The sequence below is a fragment of the Branchiostoma belcheri genome, unplaced genomic scaffold (assembly GCF_001625305.1).
Source record: "Branchiostoma belcheri isolate BF01 breed outbred unplaced genomic scaffold, Haploidv18h27 scaffold5, whole genome shotgun sequence".
NCBI lineage: Eukaryota > Metazoa > Chordata > Leptocardii > Amphioxiformes > Branchiostomatidae > Branchiostoma > Branchiostoma belcheri.
The window spans coordinates 618,713-641,655 of record NW_017804131.1 but is presented as its reverse complement, the minus strand read 5'-3'; the positions used below and the strand labels follow the sequence as shown (position 1 = coordinate 641,655).

Below are 22,943 nucleotides of genomic sequence, written 5' to 3'. Positions count from 1 at the left end.
GATAAGTTTGTGGCGTTTTATATCAAAAATAATTAATTGAATCAAAGCGCCTCCCCGAGCCGTATTGGTAGCTTCCGGTCGTTGATTGGCCGGGCTCATGTGTATTTGTAAATACTGCCATTCAAGTTGGTGTGAAAGCCGCCTGTACTAGAGCTGATAAATCAGCTTCTTCATTTCCAATTAAATCGGATGGGATGATTACCCCTACTGAAGATGCTTTGATTTGCATTGCAATGGATTGTGCGTGGGTCTTGAGGGGGAACGGGGACAACACGAGGGTTTCCGGACTGAGCAAAGAAGACAACACTGGGAGCAGGCCACACACTGCAAGAACTAACGCGTCACACGCGTGTCCTGCTATACACCCCAATTCCGTAAGATGGGGTTGTAACATTAAGGGATTCAGTCGACTTCTTGAAGCAAGAGAAATACACACACGGTAGTTACTACCACCATAAAACGTATTGATTTATTATAGATATGAGTATAGTTTGGTTGATATTTAGAAAATCGGGACATTTGTTCAAGTTTGAAAAGGACCCCCTTGGATTTGGAATTTTTATCAACCCGGTAAGAGTTTGCCATGCTTGGATGCCAAAAAATAACGTCATTGCTTTTAGCAAGGACATCCTTGCTTTTAGCTTTGGCATCATTAGGTACTCGATTTGTGTGTGCACATTTGTGTTAGCCTTAGAGCAATAACTTTAATCACCTTTAAAGCGTGTGTGGTTATGTATATGCGGTTTTGTGTGTGCACGAGCCAAGCATTTTTTGCCTTAAAGCAATCAATTTGCCAATGTCACTGTTTCGTAGAGTGTGTGGGTTTGTATACGGTTTTGCGTTGGACAGTGAACAGCATAGTTCAAGAATATTAACTAACATTATATCTGATGCATTCCTTACCCGAGATACAGAAATCTGAAACCATTACAATGTAACATTAACATATGTCATCAACAACAGAACATCTTAAGGTTTAAATTTCTTTTATTGCGAGCAACCAAAAAAATCACACATTGTGGCCATGGATAAACTGATACAACGTGGCACGCACAGACATAGACACGGTAAGTTTTATGGATGTATTCCAAACTATATCTATCATGCCAGTATCATATTTCATCATCACCATCACACCTACCTGGCTGTTGATGAGTAGTACACCTTCCCCACCTTTTATCGATGAAATCATTCCTCATAAACCTCTAATATTGTATGATAATAGACACGAGATTGTTCTAAATTACATGACCGTAACCTTTCAAGCCCTGATATATATACGAGTATTTTTATTTTTATCTGGTATACATATACAACATGTACCCTTATCCAAATTAAAAACCCATTGAAGTTAGATTTTGACTATGATAAATCAATATTGTATACTTAATATATGCAAATAATTATAATACGTTCATAATATGGGGAGGGGAATGAGAAAAGATGCTGTCTCCTCTAAAAATTGGCACAGTTGCGAAATTTTGTCAGAACCTTGCGCACTTCAGCGTTGTGTCATAATACGGAGCTAAAGGGCCAAAAAAGAAAGGAAAGGTTTGACACACTTTGATAGGCCATATTCTTCTTCATCCTGATCTGCATATACATGGTGTCCATGCATTTACACAATGGAAAGGCGGGGAGGGTGAAGTTCAAGAGGAATTAGTTTTAATCTTTCACATGAAAAGCGAATGACTTAAAAACTAGCACAAACAGTCTACATACTGCTTCATAATCACACAATTACATGACTTTCCATCCAGGGCACATCTACTAAGCACAATACATCTAAAGAAATTTTACAGCTGCTGATAAAAGCACACTGTATTTGTGGTGATCATTCCTTGCCGCATGTCACTTATTTTTTCTCAAAAAATTGAGGCGAAATCACATTTTCTTGGCGACAATTTTGTGCAAGCGTCAAAACAGCCTCCCTAACCAAGAGCTCTTGGACCCGAAACAGGCTTTCAGGAGGGCTGCTATGGTGGGGGTGGGAGTCATAAGCCTCGCCTGCCTTCTGTTTCAGTGTACTAACACTGTCTTCGAACAGTTGGTCGGCTCTAGCCTTGGTGAAGTTGAGCTGACGGACGATGTCGGCCCACCGCCCTGCCTCCATGGTTCGGATGAACAGGTCAGCTGCTTCTGTGAATTTAACGAAAACGCGATGGTTGTTAGGCTGTACTTTGACGCACAATTGGTAGAGGGAGCTTGACGATCTATGATTAGAGGGAAAAATAAAGTTGTCATATATTGACATAAGAAAAGACACAGTAAGACTTAGAGTACTAGTGCGCAAAGTTGCAATATATGTTAATTATTTTACTAGTCACCATTTAAATGTACAAATCATTATATGATAGAAATATGCGAGTACAGGTATTTATTACCAATGTGTGTGTATAACCACTACGTATGATTCACTGATATGAAATATCAACAATCACTCTTGTGTGTCGTGGGCAGCTTCGCTTTACTGATCGATTGATTTAGTTAATTGCGTGTTTGTTTGCATGTTTATTTATCTGTACGCCTGGCTTACCTTCACAAAAATTCTTCCTGTAGGCTTCAGTCATACGAGCAAAGTAGTCTTTGTCGTCTTCATCGCCATGACTGTCATCTGGGTCAGTCACCAACTGTTCAGCAGTATGTTGGTCTTGTTCCTGATCAAGAAAAGATGTATATTCGAATTCTGGAATTCTGAAGGGTTGATAGAAAAACAACTGGCATAACTGGCACAAATCCGAACAGCAAACAGCATTCTACGATTTGCACAACCTCATCAGATAGTAAGACGGTGTTTACGTGAATGTATTTCAGCACCAAGGACAGGTATCACAATCGACTTAAACATCATTAATAATCAGCTATGGCGGAAAGGAGAGAGAATATGACAACCATCTTGATACAACCATCTTGCTCACCTGGCAACTCTTGCTTTCCTGTGGTTGAATTTTCAGTTGACGCGAAGATTGACCCGAAGTAAAGACGGCTTCATTTTCTGGGCGCCACACGTCAACAACCCTACATCCGTCAGTAAGGGAGTTCCTCCAAATTTGTTGCCTCTTACCTCTGATGTAGCTGAATTTTTCAGACTCTTCATCAAACCAACCTTCTGTTTTCCCCACGATCAGCACTTGTATTGGGCCGGCGTGAAAATGTTGTTCCCCTCGACCGTTTCTCTTGTCGGGGTGGCCAACAACACTTACGGTCGCAGCGTCTTCTTTCAGAAGTTGTTGAATGAGGGAGTCCCATCGAGATTGTTTATTTTCTGCGCCATGGCGGACATGGAAGATGGGAGTCAGGGTGTCATCGTTGTCATCTTCTGCAATACGGCAGACCAGTAACGGTAAGGCGTTATTTTGGAGATGGTGACTCATTCGGTACCCCTTTCTGAGAGTATAGGGAGCGCCAGGGCCGAACACGAGTATGTTGTGTTGCGCAGGGGAACGTTTTAAGTAGATAGTTTCTTCGTCTAGCTTCATCGTGGTATCCCATGGGACACTTAGTAAATCCTCATCCATTTCTTCATCTCTACCAAACCAGTTTGCCAAGCGTTCCAGAGAGCTAAACAAACCACGGCGTCCTGTAGACGTCTTGTGTTCGCTGCCGGCTTCTTGCTGTTTGATAAGGATATCATCTGTGCCGTTCTCTAGTGCTCCAGCCTCCCGGATTGTGGTCACACAACGTGTCAGTTGATAGGCCTCTGTTGGTAAAGATAAGATATTAATTCTAACGTGGTGTTGATATTACACATTTCGGTGTGTATTATTAGTGGATGCAAAGACTGAATTTTCTATATAGGATTATAGGCATTGATCTCGTGAGGAATTCAATAGTTTGCCATAGAGTCCATTCCGCGTCACCGAGTGGGTTTTTTCTCCATGTTTCTAATATGTTTGAATCATTTAGAAGAAAAGAATACCCCAGTAACAAAAGTTCTAAATTTTTCAAAAATTTGAAAATGAAAATTTGAATATATTTGAATTCATTTATATATTTCTGAAACATTTTGAAAGTGACTGTACAAAGATCTCTTTATTTAGAATAAATGTGAACTACCCATGTGTTTCTTTCACTATTCGAAATATTTAGAAATATTTCAAACAAATGACCAAATGGTAGATGTGGGTAATTGCCCCCATAAAAGTAGGTGCTAATCCTACTCTTTTGTATTCTTCTGTATATTTTTAGATTTCACTGCTGGACACTGGTGGCTCTTTTGTTGTAAGGCATCAATGCCTGACACCTAGGCAGTCTGCCCTGTACTTCACAGGGATGTGTGAATTACTTCCTTCCCATCCCACTGACCTATTTACAAAATGTTAGAAATAATTCGAAATAATGGTAAAAAATGGTGCTGTTAGAATTATTTAGAAACTATTTGAAATGTCATAATCCACATCGGGAATATTTCAAACGTTTTAGAAAACCAAGGAATTATTTAGAATATTGACAAGATGTTCAAATTATTTCCAAATTATGAAATTTCTTACACAAACAATTACAAAGAATTCAAAACATTTCTAAATAATGACAATAACAACCCACTCGGTGACGCGGAATTGACTCTACATGTGTGTAATATTAAAAATACTAGCTTGCTGGAAATCCAACTTCACCGAGCGAGTGTCCATGGTGTACTCTAAATATGTCTATAGCTATTTGCTGACTAGAAAGATAGAACACTAACCTGATAAGAGGCAAGGTGTACGGAGGATGTCAATGTCGTCCCTGTCCCTGGGTGTCATCTTTAGTTTCCGAAATAACCTAGCTTGTTGAGTGAGTGTTGGACAGACAGCGGGAAAAGCTGTAAAACAAAAACACAAGTATCATTTCCGCATTCTATTGACAAGGTAGTATGTGGGCACCTAACGTCGCGGGGATTGACTACAGGTACATACATGTACGTCAACACAAGTAACACTTAAAAGTATGGAGCTTAAGCAAGGAAGCAAATGGCGCTCTGCTTGGGTACATGCGTGAAACAGTTATGCGGCAAACCCATAAAAAAAGGAATGAACAGGTGGGATTACAGCAGTTAAGCGTAGGACACCCCCCCCCCCGTATCGTCGACGTTGCAGTTCACCCCATGATAAAGAAATAAACACATGGGACGATATTTTGGCAATGCTACAATAGTTAAGCACGCAAACTATCATTCCACCTTTCCCCGAGTCATGGAGTGAGTCATGATAAAAAAACCCTTTCCAGGCAAGCACGTAGCCTGGAATCCATCCGTGAACGCTTTATCTCCGCTCACTTAAGGTCTTATAGCTCCATCGACAAGCCGAATACGAAATGTATCGTTTCATTAGTAAGAATATTTACCTTACTTCTTATCTTAGAGCCAGTGAAATGGTGTAATGTAGCAATCCTCAATTGTGAAATCTTCTTGAACTTTTTTAATACATAGTATTGCAAGTATGCTTGCACTCTAACCTCCTCCCCATCATAAAAATGGCTCGTACTCCCATATGTTGTCTTATTGCCCGGCTGTGGGTATATGAGTACACAAGGCAAAATGTGCATCACGGACAGCAAGGTTTATGCAAAATGACTTACCTACCTTTTACTTGGCGTAGTGGTGGTGGTCTTGGCGTGGTGACTCTCTCGCAGAATTCTCTGTGAAAGCGGATGTAGTGAAACATTTGAACTATAGCGCCTTTCAAGAGTAAGTTCCCCTTTTTGCTCCACCTCCGAAACTCGCTGCTATGGTATCACTTCCCCATTTTTGCGTCGTGTAAGAGGTTTAACGTTTGGCAACCTGTCACAGACTGGGTTGTTTGTCGCGAAGGGGAATCCCCTTTATGATTTGTCAAACGCTATTGGCTGGGTTTGGCACAAACATGTTATCGAGTTGCCTGTTGCCAAAGCACGATAGTTCCTCTTTCTGACAAAGCAAAGTTTCTGTTCCTCTTTTTGCTGTCAGTCAAATGGAAAACAATAACTGGTCTGCCATTGGCTGCAACCCACACCTACTTATGCACGTTCTCTCTGCATATATATATAAGGCAGCGCAAGTTGCACAGCTCATTCTATATTTTGTCCATGACGTTCCAAATACAAGCACCACTTCGAAAACGCACAGGTACGTCAATTCTCTTACTATAGAAAACATTTGCGTTTATCATACATCATAAATCGTACTTAAGGTTGCTTTTGACGGTACCTCCCTGACTTTGAACGCTGCATTATTTCTATAAACACCATGATTGACAAGAAAATCGTATGGGTACCGTGTTATAGTACCTTTGACCGCGAACGAATTGCCATTGATCTGTAGATAATTCTATGGGTGGAAAGTGAGCGTCAATAGAGCAATACTATTGCATCAGTGTGTGTGTAAAACCTGCTCAGCAAGAAAGGAGGGATGGTTGAGATGACATTAGCTAATCTCCTTACGTGCATGTGCGTAATTACGTAAGTAAAGTGGGCCTGCACAGACAGGTAAGGCGAGTACAAAACGCACGCAAAACCAGACTTGGAACTGAGCCAAAGGAGGAAGATTGATACGTTCAATGCAATTTAAGCGTTGCATGGTAATGCAATAAAAAGTAAGGAAGTCTAGTTCTGCTGATAGTTAGGAAATTTGGAGATTTTCGAAATGCAACCAATTTTCAGACAAACGAAACGGGTCCCGGGCCAGGTCACGTCTGCAGGTACTTTCCGCCTGCAGGCCGGGTATTCCCCTCACTCACTGTCCGCTGCCTGGTACAAGGTGTCTCGGGAAAAACTGCCAGTTTTTACCAATTTTTTATGTTTACAAACATTGCAAATATTAGGATGCTCAAGCTAGAAAGATTCTGAGCTGTACGATTTTGCAAATTATCCTTAATATTGCCTGGGGCATTGCAAAGCGACCTCGTGACTTCCAGGTGACATTCTAGAAAAATCTGGAACCTCCATTGAAATGGGGATTAAGAGGAAAAACCGGTTCATAGAACACGATAAACGACCTAGATGGCTTCAGTCCTGCAAGTATAGGGCCTGCATTCAAGTTGTACTTGTCGTAGCATCGTTAGGGCAGTTCATGATTAGAGGCAGTGCACATATACGTACCATCGAGGACCCAGGGCTTCTGTGGGCAGGAATCAAACGTGCACTGTCTCGGACTCAGCGGCAAAGCTCAATTCTAAGCGATCAGCAGACCAATAGACGATCCTCTGCAATAACAGGTACCTATTTTATTCATATTGTTCGTGGCTCCTATAATAGCGTGGATATATCTACCGGGCGGCCGTATGTTCTGCGGTGAAAATACAAACAAATTTCGGTCATAATCAATCAAAAAGGGCGGGAAGTTCGAATTGATTGCTTAATCATTAATGTAGGTTGCCAGAAGTAACGGGGTGCTATAAAACGTTACGTCACCCCCTCCCCAATTAGTCCAGCGGCATAGCTGAAAAATTGTGCCCTTTTGTCTAAAACTAAAAGCCCCAAATTTGGCACACATGTACTAAATGTATTATAAGTAAATGGAATGGAAATAGAGGCATTTCCATTTCTGCACAGGAGCGTCATTACGTCATCTTGAATTTAGAACCACCAAAATAGGCAAAGCATTCTAGTGTCCTGATTAAGGGGGAGGGGCAAAAAATTAAACATCAAAATGGAAGGGATAGACAGGTACATGTATTCTCTGCTACCAGTTTAAGTTGCAAAGTTGCAAAAAATAATAAGCGTTAGTGTGCAAAATAAGGCGACCCAGTGATAGCCCCTGCGTTATACCATGGAGGGGAAAACCGAACTAAAAAAATACCTGGGGAAATCCAGCCCAGGTCTCGCCTGTTCAGTCAGAAAGCACACTTCGCGGGTGCGCACACGTTTAAGGCGGCAGACCTGGTAGATTTTTTCCCCGAGCCTTCCAGGATCTCCTCTCCTCAGAGAAGTTTACATAGAGCAACAGATACATTGCAGGTAAGGGTATTGTTTTGTAAACTCAGGCATGCGATGTTGATTTCTGCCGGGGAGCGACGCGAGTTACGCCGCGGAGTGAGGTTTCAAATCTTCGCCGCCGCCGGAGTTTGCCGGGGAGGGAGTTTATCGTAGCCTCTACCAGGCTTCGGGAGGCGGCTGGAAAGGGTAGGAATCAGCCAAATAAAAGAGATAGCATGCCAGGGGAGTTGGTCTACTGGGAGAGAACAGTTTGCACCCGGATGCGGCAAGCTAGTTTTTCGCCGCAGTCTTATATACATGTATATGCGTCTACTAAATGTTAAGTATAAATGTCTGTTGTGGACTGACTAACATGTAAATACGGTCCCGGCTTTTTTCCAATAGGGAAATCAGTGAAATCTACATTAGACAAAGAAAGGGCGCTTCAATTTCAAGCGCTTTTCAGATGTAATAACTTGTGACTTTCACTTGCAGTTCATGCTCGAAAACATATTCTAGAAATTTTTAGAAATTTACGGTATCTTCTGACATTACGTATTGGGAGCTTTTTATGTTTTGTTTTTTTAGCTGTAGTCATAATCAATGCACAGATGATAGGCACATGTATATAACATACGGATTGGGCAGTCTTCGGTTTTTGAAAGTACCTACGGGCAAGTCCGGGCGACAAACAATATTATAACATACTGGTACAGTACAGACCGGTATGCATTGGGCTGAATCTGATGTGCCATGGTTTTCCCCCGATGACCTTGCCGGGGAATCCCAATTTGAGGGTAGAAAGTACTAGAACCTCAGCATCATATGATGAAGCATCGAGGGCAAGCCTGAACAGACAAGCAGCATTTTACCATGCATTGAAGAGAAATGGGGGTATTGGTTGAATCAGAGGCAAAATAGATGGCGTCCCTCGTCCCTCGATTTTTATTACAGACACTTCTAGCTCTGCCTAGCGTCTATGCATGGTATGGTATAAAAGTACCATGACTGTCGACATGCCGTACGCGTGTCCCAACACGCATACATTGTTTGTACTAGTCCACAATAACAACTACTGTTTCACTTCCTCTTTTTAATGGTCACATCACCATGTAGTGAACAAACTCAAATAGGGTGTTCAACGTTCAATCTTTTTGCGTGTCATGCATCAGTAATTATGATGAATGAATGAAGACCTTTATTGTACACATTTAAGTACAGGTCATCACAAAAGAAGAATAGTATACAGATAACGTTACATATATGCATTGTAACGACAACTGAGTAAATTCGACTTCTTCTCGCTTCTATCTTAGTAATAGTGAAAAGGTAGAATGAAAGAGACTGGAACACTGGCACGAATAAACAACGTGAACGTGTATTTGAATTGCTGCAGTTTATGAGCGCGGTGTAGTGAAGAGGCGGGCATGGCAGAGGCCGCGGAGACCAGGGGAGAGTGCGCTCTGAGTGCGATGAGAATGGAAAATCCAGGTTTGTTTCTGACTCCGAGTCTGACATTTTTCTGTGTTAACTACTGTTAGATATACCTTCTACATTTACTTGGCTACGACACATTCTTCACCGGTTATCCAAGCGTTTTTGTGTCTTGGTCACAAAAGGATAAGCACTTTTTTCAAACCTTCAAGCATTTTTCTCTATGAGCTTCTTAGCACTTGTCCATGTTCAACAGGCATGGGAGAACCGAGGACCCGTGTGCCTCTCCGTGGTGAGTTGGAGACATGGGACGACATGGAGAGTCTGGCAACAGGTTTTAGCCGGAAACTGCAGATGGGAAAACCTGGTCGAGGACCAGGGACAGGCAGGGTCGAGCACGGACCTCCCCACTTCAAGGTTAGCTTCCCAAAAATTATATGTCAATTTGTCGATATTGTTACATTGTCTCAGCTAAGATGTCTTGGCTTGACACTGAAAGTGGATAGTGTGCGTAATATGTTGTTATTGTTTAGAAGTTCATACTTCTGACTCCAGCCAAAATTCTGTCTGAGTTGATTATATGCTTTCCCTCTGTCTATTGATGGTCAGGATGAGCCACAGGCGGGCTGGCACATCGGATATTGGAACAGTGACCGACGCCCTTGCCTGTACCATCCCCAAACACCCACGGCCATCTCACTGGTCACTGGCGATGACCGTGGCCAGTTCGGCCTTCTCTGGACCGCAGACGATGAACCGATGGTCTTGGACATCGACAACGTCGACTTTTGTGTTGATCCCAGCACAGTAACTTGGAAGGACAGGTGAGCGATTAAACCGTTGGTATTTCTTAAACAAACATTTGCAGTGCACATTGCATTAGCACGGTAGGGTGCATACTCCGGTAAGCTGATTAGTTGAGGCATCAATAACGTTTTAAACTTGTCAATCTTACTTGCCAGACTGAATGATGCAGAGTTGGAGTTTGCGATCGGAGACAAACTGAGGCTGGTCCTGGCTGGGAACAGACCTCCTAGCCCTTCACAGAAGCTGAACTTCAAACCAGCCACAATCTAGTGAGTATAGACCGTTTGGCCATAAAGTCTTGTTTAGTAGGTTGAAAATGTTAGTATCCTCCCAATTTTATGTCAAAAATATCTTTTATGTAAGTATATGTTGTACAGATGACATTTGCATCTTCTACTTCTTAGCATGGACACCTCCACCATGCAACAGGTGGCTATAGTGGGATCTTCTGAACACTCCAACTCGAAGAAGATCAAACATATCCTGGTTGCACAAGTAACAGAGGACAGGGCTGCTAATATCGACACCATCACAAAGGCAAAAAAGGTATTACACTTTTTTTCAAAATATACATTGATTTTCATTTGTTTGTAATGATAAATATTATTTATTTTGATAACAATAGTTCTAGGCAAAAAGTAACCAATTCAACACATTTAAAAGAACGTTAAGGAGTTACATGTACTACATGTTCTTTGAACAGGAAAACCTGATGAGGGACACTGGAAGGCACAGGTACTGCAACGTGGACAAACTGCTGGCTGACATCAGGAGCGTCTACTTCCCCAGTTTTGCCACAAGCCCACAAGAGGTACATGTAGTAAACATCTTAACATGTTTCATCCTTGCTGATTACATAAATCTGTCAAGAAACCTATATCTACAAGCTTAAGAGCTATTAAAGATCATGGAAGAGAGCAAAATGCAGAATCACTGCCTCTGCAAATTTTCTATTTCAATCATGTTTAACAAATTGTTTAACCATTGAAAACCAATTGTAGTCAATCGCATTGTCAGATCATGCGGACTCTTGGGGCATATGCTGCTGATGTGTCCAGTGGTAACGTGAATAGTCGAGGTAAGTGCGTTTAGCACTTACTGTCAATTCTATGGTGAGAATGGGAACCAAATCTCAGGTATTTCCTAGTTACATCGAAATTATGTCACTTTATCCTGTTAATTTCAAGTCATCTGTAATGAAGAAATGGAAACATTAGTTTGAAAGTACCTTTTTACCACAGTTTTCCTTCAACTATGCTGTTCGATGGGCTATGTTTAGCCACAGATAGATGAAAAAATTAAGCTATGACGCACACAAGTACATTGGGTGTTTACCTGTTATCCATGAACAGGTAATCGGGAAAGAGGGGCCCTTCTTCTACACTACCAAGACGGCCCAAGGTACATCCCATTCACTGCAGCGTTCCACAACACCATCAGGCAACAAGGACTGAACAGGGAGACTGAGAGGATGCGCACCTTTGCGACCTGGCCACCATCTTCCCCCGTACCTCCAAAAAGCCTCGTACAGGCTGGTTTCTTTTCAATTGGAAAGGAATTGTACGTACAGTGCTTTGTGTGTGGTGATGTGAAAGGTACGTGGAAGTATGGTGATGATCCCCTGCAGTGTCACTATGATATGAATGGGTGGTGTGAGTTTATGCTCAGCTATGATGTGGGGAATGTCTCCCTCGAGGAGGAAAGTGCTCTAGTAGTTAGGAGTGAGCATGAGGTGTTCGGCACACTGCCAACTGTGCAAGCTGGTCCAGTGGCTTTTGATCCATCAACAGTACAACAGCTATTGAAGGAAATGCATCAGGAGTGTGAGAAACTTTCGTGCAAAATCTGTATGGATGGAGAGATTGCATATGCATTCTTCCCATGCGGTCATTTGGTTGTGTGCTCAAAATGTGTCAACAATGGCTACAAAATCTGTCCTATGTGCAGGCAGGTGATCAATCGAACCAAGAGGGTATACTTCAACTAGACTTCTGAGACCCTATGTATGCTTCTATCAGTTAATATTGTATTTATCCTGGAGACACTTGATTTCATGAAGCTTATTTTGAACTCTTTCTGTTATCCATGTTTATATTCAACCAACCAACCAACCAACCAACCAACCAACCAACCAACCAACCAACCAACCAACCAACCAACCAACCAACCAACCAACCAATCAATCAATCAATCAATCAATCAATTAACAGGATGTTCATCTTTCAAACGAATCTGATGAAAGGCTGATCGACCCACATGCCAAACATCATAAAAATTGTTTGTAACTTCTTGGGTTATAAAGGGTACAGCATTCTTCATATCAGACCAAACACTTAAATTTCTGAAAGGCATCAGTGCCGTCAGATCAATGTAACCTTCTATGAAGATTTCCCATATTGACAGTCTTATGTACTGCTGGGAACAAAAAAAATGTACAGCTATGTAACCTTCTATGAAGACACGTAATATAATGTACAGTTCTAAGTAGCCTTCTATGAAGCAATCTCATGTACACCAGTCAGTGCCACGTTTTCACGTGCCTTGCGTGTACAATACTGACAGGTCGTCAGTCCTATATGTAGCCTTCTATGAAGCAGATGTACATTACAGTTTTACGTACATTTCAGATAAATTCAATTCAATTCAATTTATTTATTTAACCAGTAATTACAACTCAGGCCAATTTGGCCTGCTTTTCAGGTAATCCTGGATACATATAAAAATACACACAACAAATATACATTACATAAACTATTACTAAATTACAACATCCTAAACATCAAGAGTGTCAAATCCTGCACCTAATGCTCTGTATAAAAGTCCTAAGAAGTCCTGCTCCTAATGATCTGTATTAAAAGTCCTGAGAAGTCCTGCTTCTAATGTTCTGTTTAAAAGTCCTGAGATAAATAAGGTACCTGTACAAGAGTCAGGAGGTTTAATGTTCTCAGATGTATTGGTCTGTATCTTGTTGCTGTCCAAGATAATTCAGAAGTAAACTGACATTTTTTGTGCTATGTGGCATGTGGCTAGGTCATGGCCCTGAAAGTCAAAACGATTAAATGTTGCACCCCTATAGCAGTTTCCTTTAGAACTGCACAGATGTTGGTGCATATCATTGTGATCCGTGGTTACGTATACTTTTCTTTGGATCTGCAGCTTTTTTTCGGTGGGAAAATAGGGCATTAATGATTTCAAACACAGATGGTCCTTTCTAGGGAGAGGTTGTATGGGTCTCAGCCAGGAAAATTTTCCTCAAGTCAACTGTTCGCAGTTCCTTTTTCAAGCTGCACATTGTTAAGGTATGTAAGAAACCAGTATAATGGTACTTTTTTTATTACAATTTGGCCAAAACTAGATGGAATTACATTTAATTGATTGGTTGTTTCCTTCTATAATGCTTTGCAAACACAATACATGCTCTTGAACTACATGTACATGTAGTGTTATATACATGTCTAATGGAAATGACTATCACTAGAATCACAAGTTCACTGACTGATTGTAGATTTGCTGTGAATGTGCTTGATATGTATCAATACTTGCTCAGTAATCCAGACTGTCATGCATTCAGAATTGTCTAAAATTGGGTGTGACATAAACTAAAGGGCTTTATGCTAGCTGTATGGTGGTTAATCTGGTGGCAACATTGGCTGTTGTATTTGTTTACACTTTACAGTAATGTGCACTTGATGATTTGTGATGTGCATGTATGTATGTAAATATAAAATTTGCTAGTATTGTTGTGTGCTGTGGTTTTAAAGAAGTGCGGCAAGATGTTTGAAATGTGTGTTTGTTTGACAATAAAGATGTCTCTTGACATATAAAATGGCTTTTGTCTGTTGTCTGACTTTTTGATGAGTTTAATCAATAGCATGAGTTCCTGTTGCTCTACTTTCTGTGACTCGAAATAAGCAGACAATTGGCAAATATTGTCCAATTATAATGTTAAAACATTTATTTTTACTGTGCCTTGCTTTTTGCATGAACCAGACATTTGAATATTAGTAGTACATTAACTTTTACAAATATCAGATTACGTGCTTAAATTTACCAAATTGAATCAGGCTCAACTCAGAGAATAAGGTCTGAATGTTGCAGCATGTATGTACAGACTGACATTTGGCAGCAATAATTATTCTCATAGTAAAGAATGTATGGCTTGTCAATGTCAAATAATGTACAATGTTGACTAGTCACATTTCTATTTTATGTTTATATTTGTGTCAAATTGACATATTTTGGATGCTAGTACTATGTACAATTCTCATATATTACACAATTGGCTTTCTTCATAATACATTGCAATACATTTACATACAAATTTTACTTTACCATCTTCTCCAGTAGCAATTCCATCCAAACTACCTTCAACCTTGGGCTGAATCAATCAGACATTAGCATTTCATGCAGTCTGTTATAAAGTTCTTTTTTTTAAAGATACCATGATTATAATATTTTCAAGGAGGATTGGATGAAAATCTTATAATCTAATGTGTTTAATATGTAAACAAAAAAAAAGTACAATACAAATAAAGGCATGGACACTATGTAACATGTCTATCTATACTTTCACAGCACAGTAGCATAGTGCCTATCCCTTCAACAATTGTCAAGGTATAAAACACACAGATGCACTCAAAGAAAAAAAAAATGTAACAATTCAGCAAATGTCTGGCTAATCACCATGGTTATATTTTGACGTATAAGATATATCATATGAATGATGGTAATATAATACTAATGAGAATTAGAAGTCAGCAAAGCATAGCAAATCTGACGGACAACTTCCCTGAACATTGTAAGTTTAACTCGAGATGGATAAGTTGTATCTCTGTGGCACACTGAGGTTTTAAAAGGAGTGTTCCAGAATGGAAATGTGCAACTGTCATTGCGACACTGCAGAGTGTACTTTGCACATGCACAACAAGCTATTACACATGTCTCACACATATCAACATGACAGGTGCCACACCTTCGTAGGATGGGCTGAAAGATATGGCACACTGGGCAGTTCTTCTCGTGACTAAGCGAGGACCATTCCTTGTGGTGTTTAAAACACCACACCATAAGTTCCTGGACTGGTTTCACATGTGATGAGAAAAGTCTCAGAAGCGTCTGTAAACAGAAGAATAGATCTCTATCAATCGTTGACTTTATTAACATCTGCTTAAAATGTTTTTGACCACACACTCGAGTCTTCCTCAGTAGACTGACCCAATGAAGCTTGTCACATGGCTTCACTGGGTCAGTCCACTAAGGAAGACCAGAGTGTCTGGTCAAAAGCTCTAGGTGAGACAACTTTTTTGTGTTGGACCAAAAGTTTTAACTTAAAACATGTAACTACCAACACAGATGAACTTTCATGATTGCTTAATATGTAGATAATCATATGTTGTTTACCACATTTAGATAATTACAACACTGTGAAATTGTTTTAATTTTATTTGGTGTATTCTGCCATTCGCAGTAAGAAGTGGAGAGGAATGCATGAGATGCTAACAGTGTCTTGATCACTAAAATAAATATATTTGGAGCTACCGTGTTGAGAGTACATGTATCTTGTTTTATACTTAGTGACACATTTTTTTAAGCATACAAACAGTTGAATTGTAGACTCAATAGCAAAGCCAGAGGATGATCAGATACAGTACCTGTTAGAGTCACTTTACTTTTTTTTCTGCAGTGAAGCTTGTGAGAAAGAAGCAAGATGATGTGTAGATTGAAACTTACCATAATGATTATAATAGACAATATAAGATAATTTATATATTGATTTGCTTTAGGATGCAGAGAATCACAGGAATAGCACAGCCAGTACATAATTGTAGATATGCTACAATATAGTATAAGAATAGAAGTATTGATGTAGTACAGTATGTACACTATGTTGCATTTCTAATATGGTCTGATTGAAATAACCAGGAAATCTCGAAGTAAATGTTGGAAGGCAAACTTGATATTTTTCTATCTCCCCATTTTTGTTAAAAACGGTTAGAGAGGCTAATTTCATAAACGAAATGTCAGCCAGTAATAGTAACTCAATCTACTTTCCAACAAATGCTTTCAACAGCTAACAAAAACTTTGGTAAACTGTTGAAAGACATCTAATTTTGAACGCATTGTTCTACTGACTGACTGACTGACTGACTGACTGACTGACTCACTCACTCACTCACTCTCACTCACTGACTCACTCTCATTTACTCACTCACTCACTCTCACTCACTCACTCACTCTCACTCACTCACTCACTCACTCACTCACTCTAATTTACTCACTCACTCTCACTCACTCTCATTTACTCACTCTCTCTCACTCACTAACTCACTCACTCACTCCATGCTGGAGTGGAGGTGTCATTGTCATTGTCATCGTTATACATTATGTACCTGTAATGCAGGTGTCATTTGGCGCCTGTGGTAGGGGTCATGCTCACCAGGTTGATGGAGAAGGATGCCATCACTCTATAATTCAGTGAATTGTTCAATGGTCAGCTTTGTTTATAAATCAAATTACGACCAAAAGTCAGTTGTTTTCGTTGAAGAGATTCATTCAGTTGTTTTCATAATTAAAATTTACAAAGTCTCATTCTGATACAGCGGGCTTGGAATCACAGAGATTCAAGATTAATCATGGCAATTTAATTTACAAATTCTTCCTTGTTTGTTCCATCTATCATAAAATCAACAATGAACCAATACTTGACTCTGAAATCACTTGACAATTATAATATATGCCTTAGTTAAAGAAGTTACAAAATACTAATTATTGAATTAAAACCACATGTACCTCAGTTGCTTGGGGAATGACTCTTTGGAGACAGCTCAGGACTTCTTTGTGGAATTGTTGATTTGTCGCAAGGTCTTGTGTTGACAAGTTAAGCTGTTGCGAACGTGTTTTAAAGTGCATGCAGTATGGCACTTTACAGGTTGTTTCCTGGCAGTGCGCTACGTGCCCGATATACAAGTTCACCAACATTTTGCACTTTTCGCAACAAACTTTGTCACAAGTCTTTACGTGCCAAAACAAAGGCACCACTTGCAGACAGCTTGAACACTTTTCAAGGTGACTAACAAGAAGACAGTAGTCTTTCAGGACTGGGATGTCATGCAGAAATGTTTCCACCATCTCAGTACTAGGGAGCTGGAAATGAATGGTTGAATATTGAGCTTTAAAAACTTAATGAATGGATGGTAAACTTTGTGTATCTTAATAAAGTGATGTAGACAATAGTGGCATTTTTTGCAATAGTCTGAGTATTTAAAAGCATTTTGTGTGGTGTACATATATGTGTACATGTACGACGTGTAACGTTACATAAATGTAACGTTACACGTACAGTGAAAATATGTACACTGCACAATTTATATCAATTCTAACACATTTTCAATTTGTTAATATGCATTTCTTTACATTATATGTCTGCTGCTTGGAGATGACTCATTCAAGAAGATTATGAAAAGGAAAGGTACTAAAAATCATTTAACATTAGATTTCCGGCATCCTGGACTTATATATAATTATCTAGGATGCAAAATAGTGTTGCATGACATGTTGATTCCTTACCAGAGGGTAGAAGCTCCTCAAAAGCATGTCAAGCTCCCTGACACGCTCTGTGAGATGTTGGAGATCCTGCTGGGCCATCTCAGCTGCAGCAGTGTAATCCTCCACCAGTTTCTTTGTAGCAGCCATCCGGGTATCAAGGTCTGCCCAGGCCCTTTCCTTAGCGATCTGTTAGTTACCGGACCGGGTATAAACTGTCAACAATTTCCTGTACCAACATCAACCTTCTACTAGATGAGGCGATACAATGACTCATTTATTTTCTTACAATGAGAAATAATACACAACTAACTCTTAGACATATATCATCTTGTACAGATATGTATTGCTTTTCTTGTCTGCCAAAGAATGTATGCTGAGTCTATATTGAAGACAGCTCCAAGCAGACGTTGGGATAGAAAATCGCAATGTACGTTTTCAGAGCTGCTGCTTTTTTCTGACCGTAATTGAGCCATCTGAAATGGTGAAGCTAGCATAGTGCCCCAAGGATAAGTGGTTAATACAGAAAAATGTTTGCAATGCAGACAGACTCATTCTCGTATAGGACTGTTTGATGCTCACAGTTACTAAAAGTACAGTGCTCATGTGAATTTAGGGTTTTACCAGTTTGGTCAAGTGTGACCGACCGAGGCCAGATTTTTAAAAACTCTACCCCCAGTACACTTGCCAAATCAGAAAACAATCTACCCAAACACCTGCTTGGAGATTACAGATTTTATATATAACAAAGCTGTTACTGTGTATGGAAATTCAATGTTAAATGCTCAGGATTACAATCAGCTAATGCCCCCCACCACAACTGAAACACACATAAATACGAACCTTTCCCCAATATCCATTATTTTTAGGCATTTACAAAATGTGCAATTACCTGTTGCTGCTTCACCTTACTCTCTGACAACTGCAATGCCTCACGGAGGTCTTGTCTTTCTTTCTCCCCTTTCTGTAGATTTCTTCTTCCTTCACTGACCTCATCTTGTAGTTCTCTTATCTTTCTCTCCACACGTGCCTGTAACAGGATATACAAATTGTACACACTTAGTGAAAACAGAATTTGCACAGCAGGAGTGATTGTGTGTCAATGATATAGCCCGCTGTCTCATTTTTATGTTGCTTTACACATTACTATTTGCGCATACATAATTTAGCTGTAGCAAGCATCCTATCTCGAGCAGATAATGGGTAACTATTAATCATTAACACTTAACAGCTTAGTTGAATTTGCGATGTTTTGTAAAAGGTAAAATTAAATTACATGACATGTATATACATATAGAAAGATTTATACATTTTGTATAATATATATATGACTAAATGAGTTAGTTACTGGCACTTACATTGTGACCCTGCTGACTGTTTGACAACTGTTGCCGCAATCTTGTGTTCTCCTCCTGGCTGTTTTGGTTGACTTTTTCACTCCGTGACAACTGTTGCCGCAAGAGTTCGATCTCCAGCTGATATCTACTGTTCGATACAGCAAAATCCAGGACACGATTGGAACTGCATGAGTCAACCTGACAGAAAAGAAATTAAAGTATTTTTCAAGTTGCCATGGCCTGTGGTCATGACTGTAAAAAAGCATTAACATTTAATAACAGTTAGTGTAACAGTAACTGTAATGGTAACATGATGATGATGTTTTCCAACAGTAAATACATGTATGTGTCGTAGTGTGAAAAGTTTAAACTGCACCAATTTTAAGACTTTGGTCCACAAATGGCTTAATATCATATGTACTTATTGTAATGGCTAAATATCATATTGTGCTTATTGTATCAAAAGTAATTGAAAAGTAACAATTACAACAATAATGAAACTTCATATCCAAGCGAACAATAAGCAAATGACATAATTTGTCTTCACGGTAGTTACACTGGAACTTATAACATTCTTATTTGATTGTAGTTAAATTAGTATCACAACTTTCAGATGTTAAGTTAAAGTCCTATACATTATTCAGTAACCATAAGACTAACTTACATCTGAGTTACTTTTCAGACTCTCGTAGTGAACTTGCAGTCTGCTACCCAGACAAAGGTCACCAGCAGGGGATGACATCTGCTGCAGTCCCTTTCTTGTCTTCTGGAGCACATCTTCCAATGCTTGGCTGAACTCTGGAACACTTTGCTTTTGAAGAAAATTATTATCCCTCTTTTGGTAAATTGGAAATTAATGGTGATGACCCTAAGTTGCAGATGTGTGTGATGAATGATTGACAGGCTGTTCATTGACAGTTAAATAACTGACACTTATATATAGAACATTGTACATAGAACATTGCTGGTGAATTGCCTCCCTACCAAGGTACATTTTGTATCTGGAACAATTTCCATACACAAAAAGCCCAATACATTTCTTAACCATACTACATGGATGCCATTTATATGAAAAAAATGTTGTGTAATACTATTATTATTATGTTTACAAACCTGGTCCATTCTTAAAGATGTTCCTGTGGTCCAGGTGACTCCATTACAACACTATTATGATGCCTGGAATAAGGGAGGCTGCATTAGACACACTAATAGAATTCCAACAATTATGTGACATGCACACAAACTACCACACGCCAGTGAAATACCACCCTTATAAATGCTAATATTACTTCCATGGCACTGTAGTGTTATCTTGCTGCAGGGAGGAAAACAGGTTTTCACATTTTTAAAGTTCGTGTTGAAACAATTCTGTAGTGTTTTAAGTATCGGTAGAATAACAAAATACATATTCACTGTGTTATGTTATCATTTCCTGGCAAGAAAGCACTGCTAAAACCATGCAATTAAATCCACACATGTCACAACATACATGTACATGAACAGTTGTCATCAGATCATAGAGAAATTGCCATCTTAACCTCTTGGCACCTAACCCATTGGACTGCAGGGGAATACCCTGAATCACGCTGTGTCAACATTTTAACTTCCTCTTTTTTTTTACTGTACTGGAGCATTCTTCAGTTTTACAGATTGATTCATAGTACTGACTTGAACGCAAACACACACACGCACACACATGCACACACATGCGCACAGAACACACATACGTGCTCATACATACACACACACACACACGCACACAAACACACACACACACACATATATAAACTGTTACATTTTTCACCAATCATTTATCCCCACAAAAATTACTCAGTTTTCCCTAATGTATCGATATAGCAAAAACTTTTTGTAACTTTGGTGTTAAGTTGTCCATAATGGCAAAGAAATATTGCCTCCTTTCTGGTACATGTACAAAGCGTTTGAAACTTCTCCTACCATAGACATATGCCCTAATTTATCATCCAAATGGCATGGGACCTGGGAAATTTTCTAATTGTTGTAGATGTGCCAAGTATGACATTCTCATCTCTTACATGTATCAATGTGACAGAGTTTGAGAAAATGCTCATGAATTATGCAACTTGAAAACTGATGAAAGGTAATCAGCAATTTTTATCTGTACTCACCTTCAAAATCCAAGCCATGATAATATTTTCTCAATTCCTTCAGTCATAATTTTGACTTCTATCCTACCCCTTCTGTTTGTCCCCTGGGACTTCAGTATGTTCTCCAGCCTTCAGTTTTGTAAAGTCACTAACATAAAAGTCAAAATCAACTAAAAGTCAAATGTGCTAAACTTTATGAATTCCACAAATTCACACAATAATTTAGGTTAAATCGGTTTCCCCACGTTGTTCATCTACAAATCCATCATAATTCATTGCTAGTAATATAATTCCACCCTGGCTTTACAGCCTCTACCTGGCGACAAGAAGTGGCTGGACAGAGATACTGGCCAAATAGACAGATATCGATGTGCCATAGGAGTTGGTCCGCGCTAAGATAACGGTTAACCACTTTCGCTCATCTTTCCAGCCGCGCGCTTCCCGAAGCTCAGCAAGCATAGGTTTGGGTTAAGATATTTTTGGCGTGTTTTAGGCTTTTTTATCGGGGTTTGCTTTTTGCACTGGAATTTTCTTTTCACCCAACGGAAAAGAAAATTCCAGTGCAAAAAAGAAACACCGATAAAAAAAGGCTAAAAACACGCCAAAAAACAAACCAAAACTGAGGTAGAGACCGGGGCTCGAAAGAACCCGGGCCGCCGTGAATACCAGGTATTTAGCCTCCTGATAAGTTTTCTGTCTAGATGAAAGATTTAGTGAGGACACCATTACATAGTTTATATTGGCCGTACGTTATCATCCGAAATGATTAATTTTCGCAGGCCTTCTAGCAATGCTACGAAAGAGCTACGTTTCGTCTCGCCGACACATTCGCACTAGAGGTTTACACATGCGTCGCATGATACATGTAGCTTTTCGAAAAATCCAGGGCATTCTCTCAAGGAACGGACGTTGATGTGTAGTGCAACTTCTACTATTTTATAACGGATTATGATATTTGATTGTCATAGATCCCTAGTCTACGATCATACTCAGAGTAATTTACGCCGATAATTTTTTCGACGGATGTGACCGGCAGCCGCCTTTAGAAAACTGCGCAAATAGAAATCCCCATATTTCCTTTCAAGGTTGGTAATGCAGAAACATTTTTGGTCACTTCTAGTTACTTGCTCCTATAAACCCAAACCATTTGTACAGGCGTACATGTACATGTAAAAGAGCAGTACTTACCTGTTTGAAATTTCGCGTGCGACTTGAATTTGTTCAAGACCGCGGTAACTGCGGTTGCGTTGGTGGAACTCGGGACGACTTGTTGGAACACGAACGGCCGAACACGAAAAGTCTTCTCAGTCTGATGATTGCTCTTTTTCGGGACACAGAACGGCGAAGGTTGGTTTGATCGCCAGTTGCACACAAAAAGATCAAACACCCGCGCCGTATATTACGCTTTCCCGTCACAGAGCCGGAGCACAAAAACTTCCAATCTAATGCGATTTGCAGTGACTGCAAACCACGGAATGGAGCTGAGATTTCGAGACCTCAAGACTGCAGTGGAACTTTCTAGAAGCCTTCTATATACGGATCGACTGGTGGGTTTTTCCAATGACGTTGTCACATGACCGATACCTGTGGAAAGCACCGATGAGATCATGGCACCCACTTCCTCTTTCACTTTCGCACAATTTTGTGTCAAACTACAGAGAAAACTGGACACCCACGTTAACATAAGGACCAGAGCGCCCATAGTAGTATTCCCTGGACCTCTGCAGTCGCAATTAGAAATATTTTCGCTCTATTTTGCAAAATTTTACATTCTAATGCCCAAACTATAAATAAGTGGGGAATACCCTTCGTAATCTGACCTGTG

General features: G+C 39.8%; 3 protein-coding genes across 7 annotated transcripts; 1 reads left to right on the top strand and 2 right to left on the bottom strand.

Annotated features, from left to right (window-relative positions):
- Positions 1-998: 998 nt before the first annotated feature.
- LOC109479937 lies at positions 999-5,714 on the bottom strand. Of its 2 annotated transcripts, none has more exons than XM_019782011.1 (5): positions 5,564-5,714; positions 4,688-4,804; positions 2,919-3,700; positions 2,537-2,657; positions 999-2,139 (listed from the first exon to the last, which is right to left on the bottom strand). In XM_019782011.1, the coding sequence occupies exons 1-5, from the start codon at positions 5,643-5,645 to the stop codon at positions 1,856-1,858; spliced, it is 1,386 nt and encodes a 461-aa protein (XP_019637570.1). In that variant the 5' UTR covers positions 5,646-5,714; the 3' UTR covers positions 999-1,855. The 2 variants fall into 2 exon arrangements, with proteins under 2 accessions (XP_019637570.1, XP_019637571.1); XM_019782012.1 differs by having other exon boundaries at positions 5,560-5,661.
- A 303-nt stretch (positions 5,715-6,017) lies between these two features.
- Positions 6,018-12,740, top strand: LOC109479934. Of its 2 annotated transcripts, XM_019782006.1 has the most exons (9): positions 6,018-6,085; positions 9,269-9,363; positions 9,563-9,723; positions 9,916-10,130; positions 10,269-10,382; positions 10,518-10,659; positions 10,817-10,924; positions 11,131-11,191; positions 11,466-12,740. In XM_019782006.1, the coding sequence occupies exons 2-9, from the start codon at positions 9,300-9,302 to the stop codon at positions 12,098-12,100; spliced, it is 1,500 nt and encodes a 499-aa protein (XP_019637565.1). In that variant the 5' UTR covers positions 6,018-6,085; positions 9,269-9,299; the 3' UTR covers positions 12,101-12,740. The 2 variants fall into 2 exon arrangements, with proteins under 2 accessions (XP_019637565.1, XP_019637566.1); XM_019782007.1 differs by lacking the exon at positions 11,131-11,191 and having other exon boundaries at positions 11,466-11,673.
- Positions 12,741-13,999: 1,259 nt separating this feature from the next.
- On the bottom strand, positions 14,000-22,641 carry LOC109479935. Of its 3 annotated transcripts, none has more exons than XM_019782010.1 (9): positions 22,307-22,641; positions 20,106-20,168; positions 19,657-19,803; positions 19,014-19,190; positions 18,548-18,685; positions 17,680-17,790; positions 16,903-17,256; positions 16,503-16,577; positions 14,000-15,228 (listed from the first exon to the last, which is right to left on the bottom strand). In XM_019782010.1, exons 2-9 carry the CDS (start codon positions 20,112-20,114, stop codon positions 14,851-14,853), a joined length of 1,389 nt encoding a protein of 462 aa, XP_019637569.1. In that variant the 5' UTR covers positions 20,115-20,168; positions 22,307-22,641; the 3' UTR covers positions 14,000-14,850. The 3 variants fall into 3 exon arrangements, with proteins under 3 accessions (XP_019637569.1, XP_019637567.1, XP_019637568.1); XM_019782008.1 differs by having other exon boundaries at positions 14,002-15,228; positions 17,680-17,844; positions 22,307-22,640; XM_019782009.1 differs by lacking the exon at positions 22,307-22,641 and having other exon boundaries at positions 14,002-15,228; positions 17,680-17,844; positions 20,106-21,618.
- Positions 22,642-22,943: the final 302 nt, after the last annotated feature.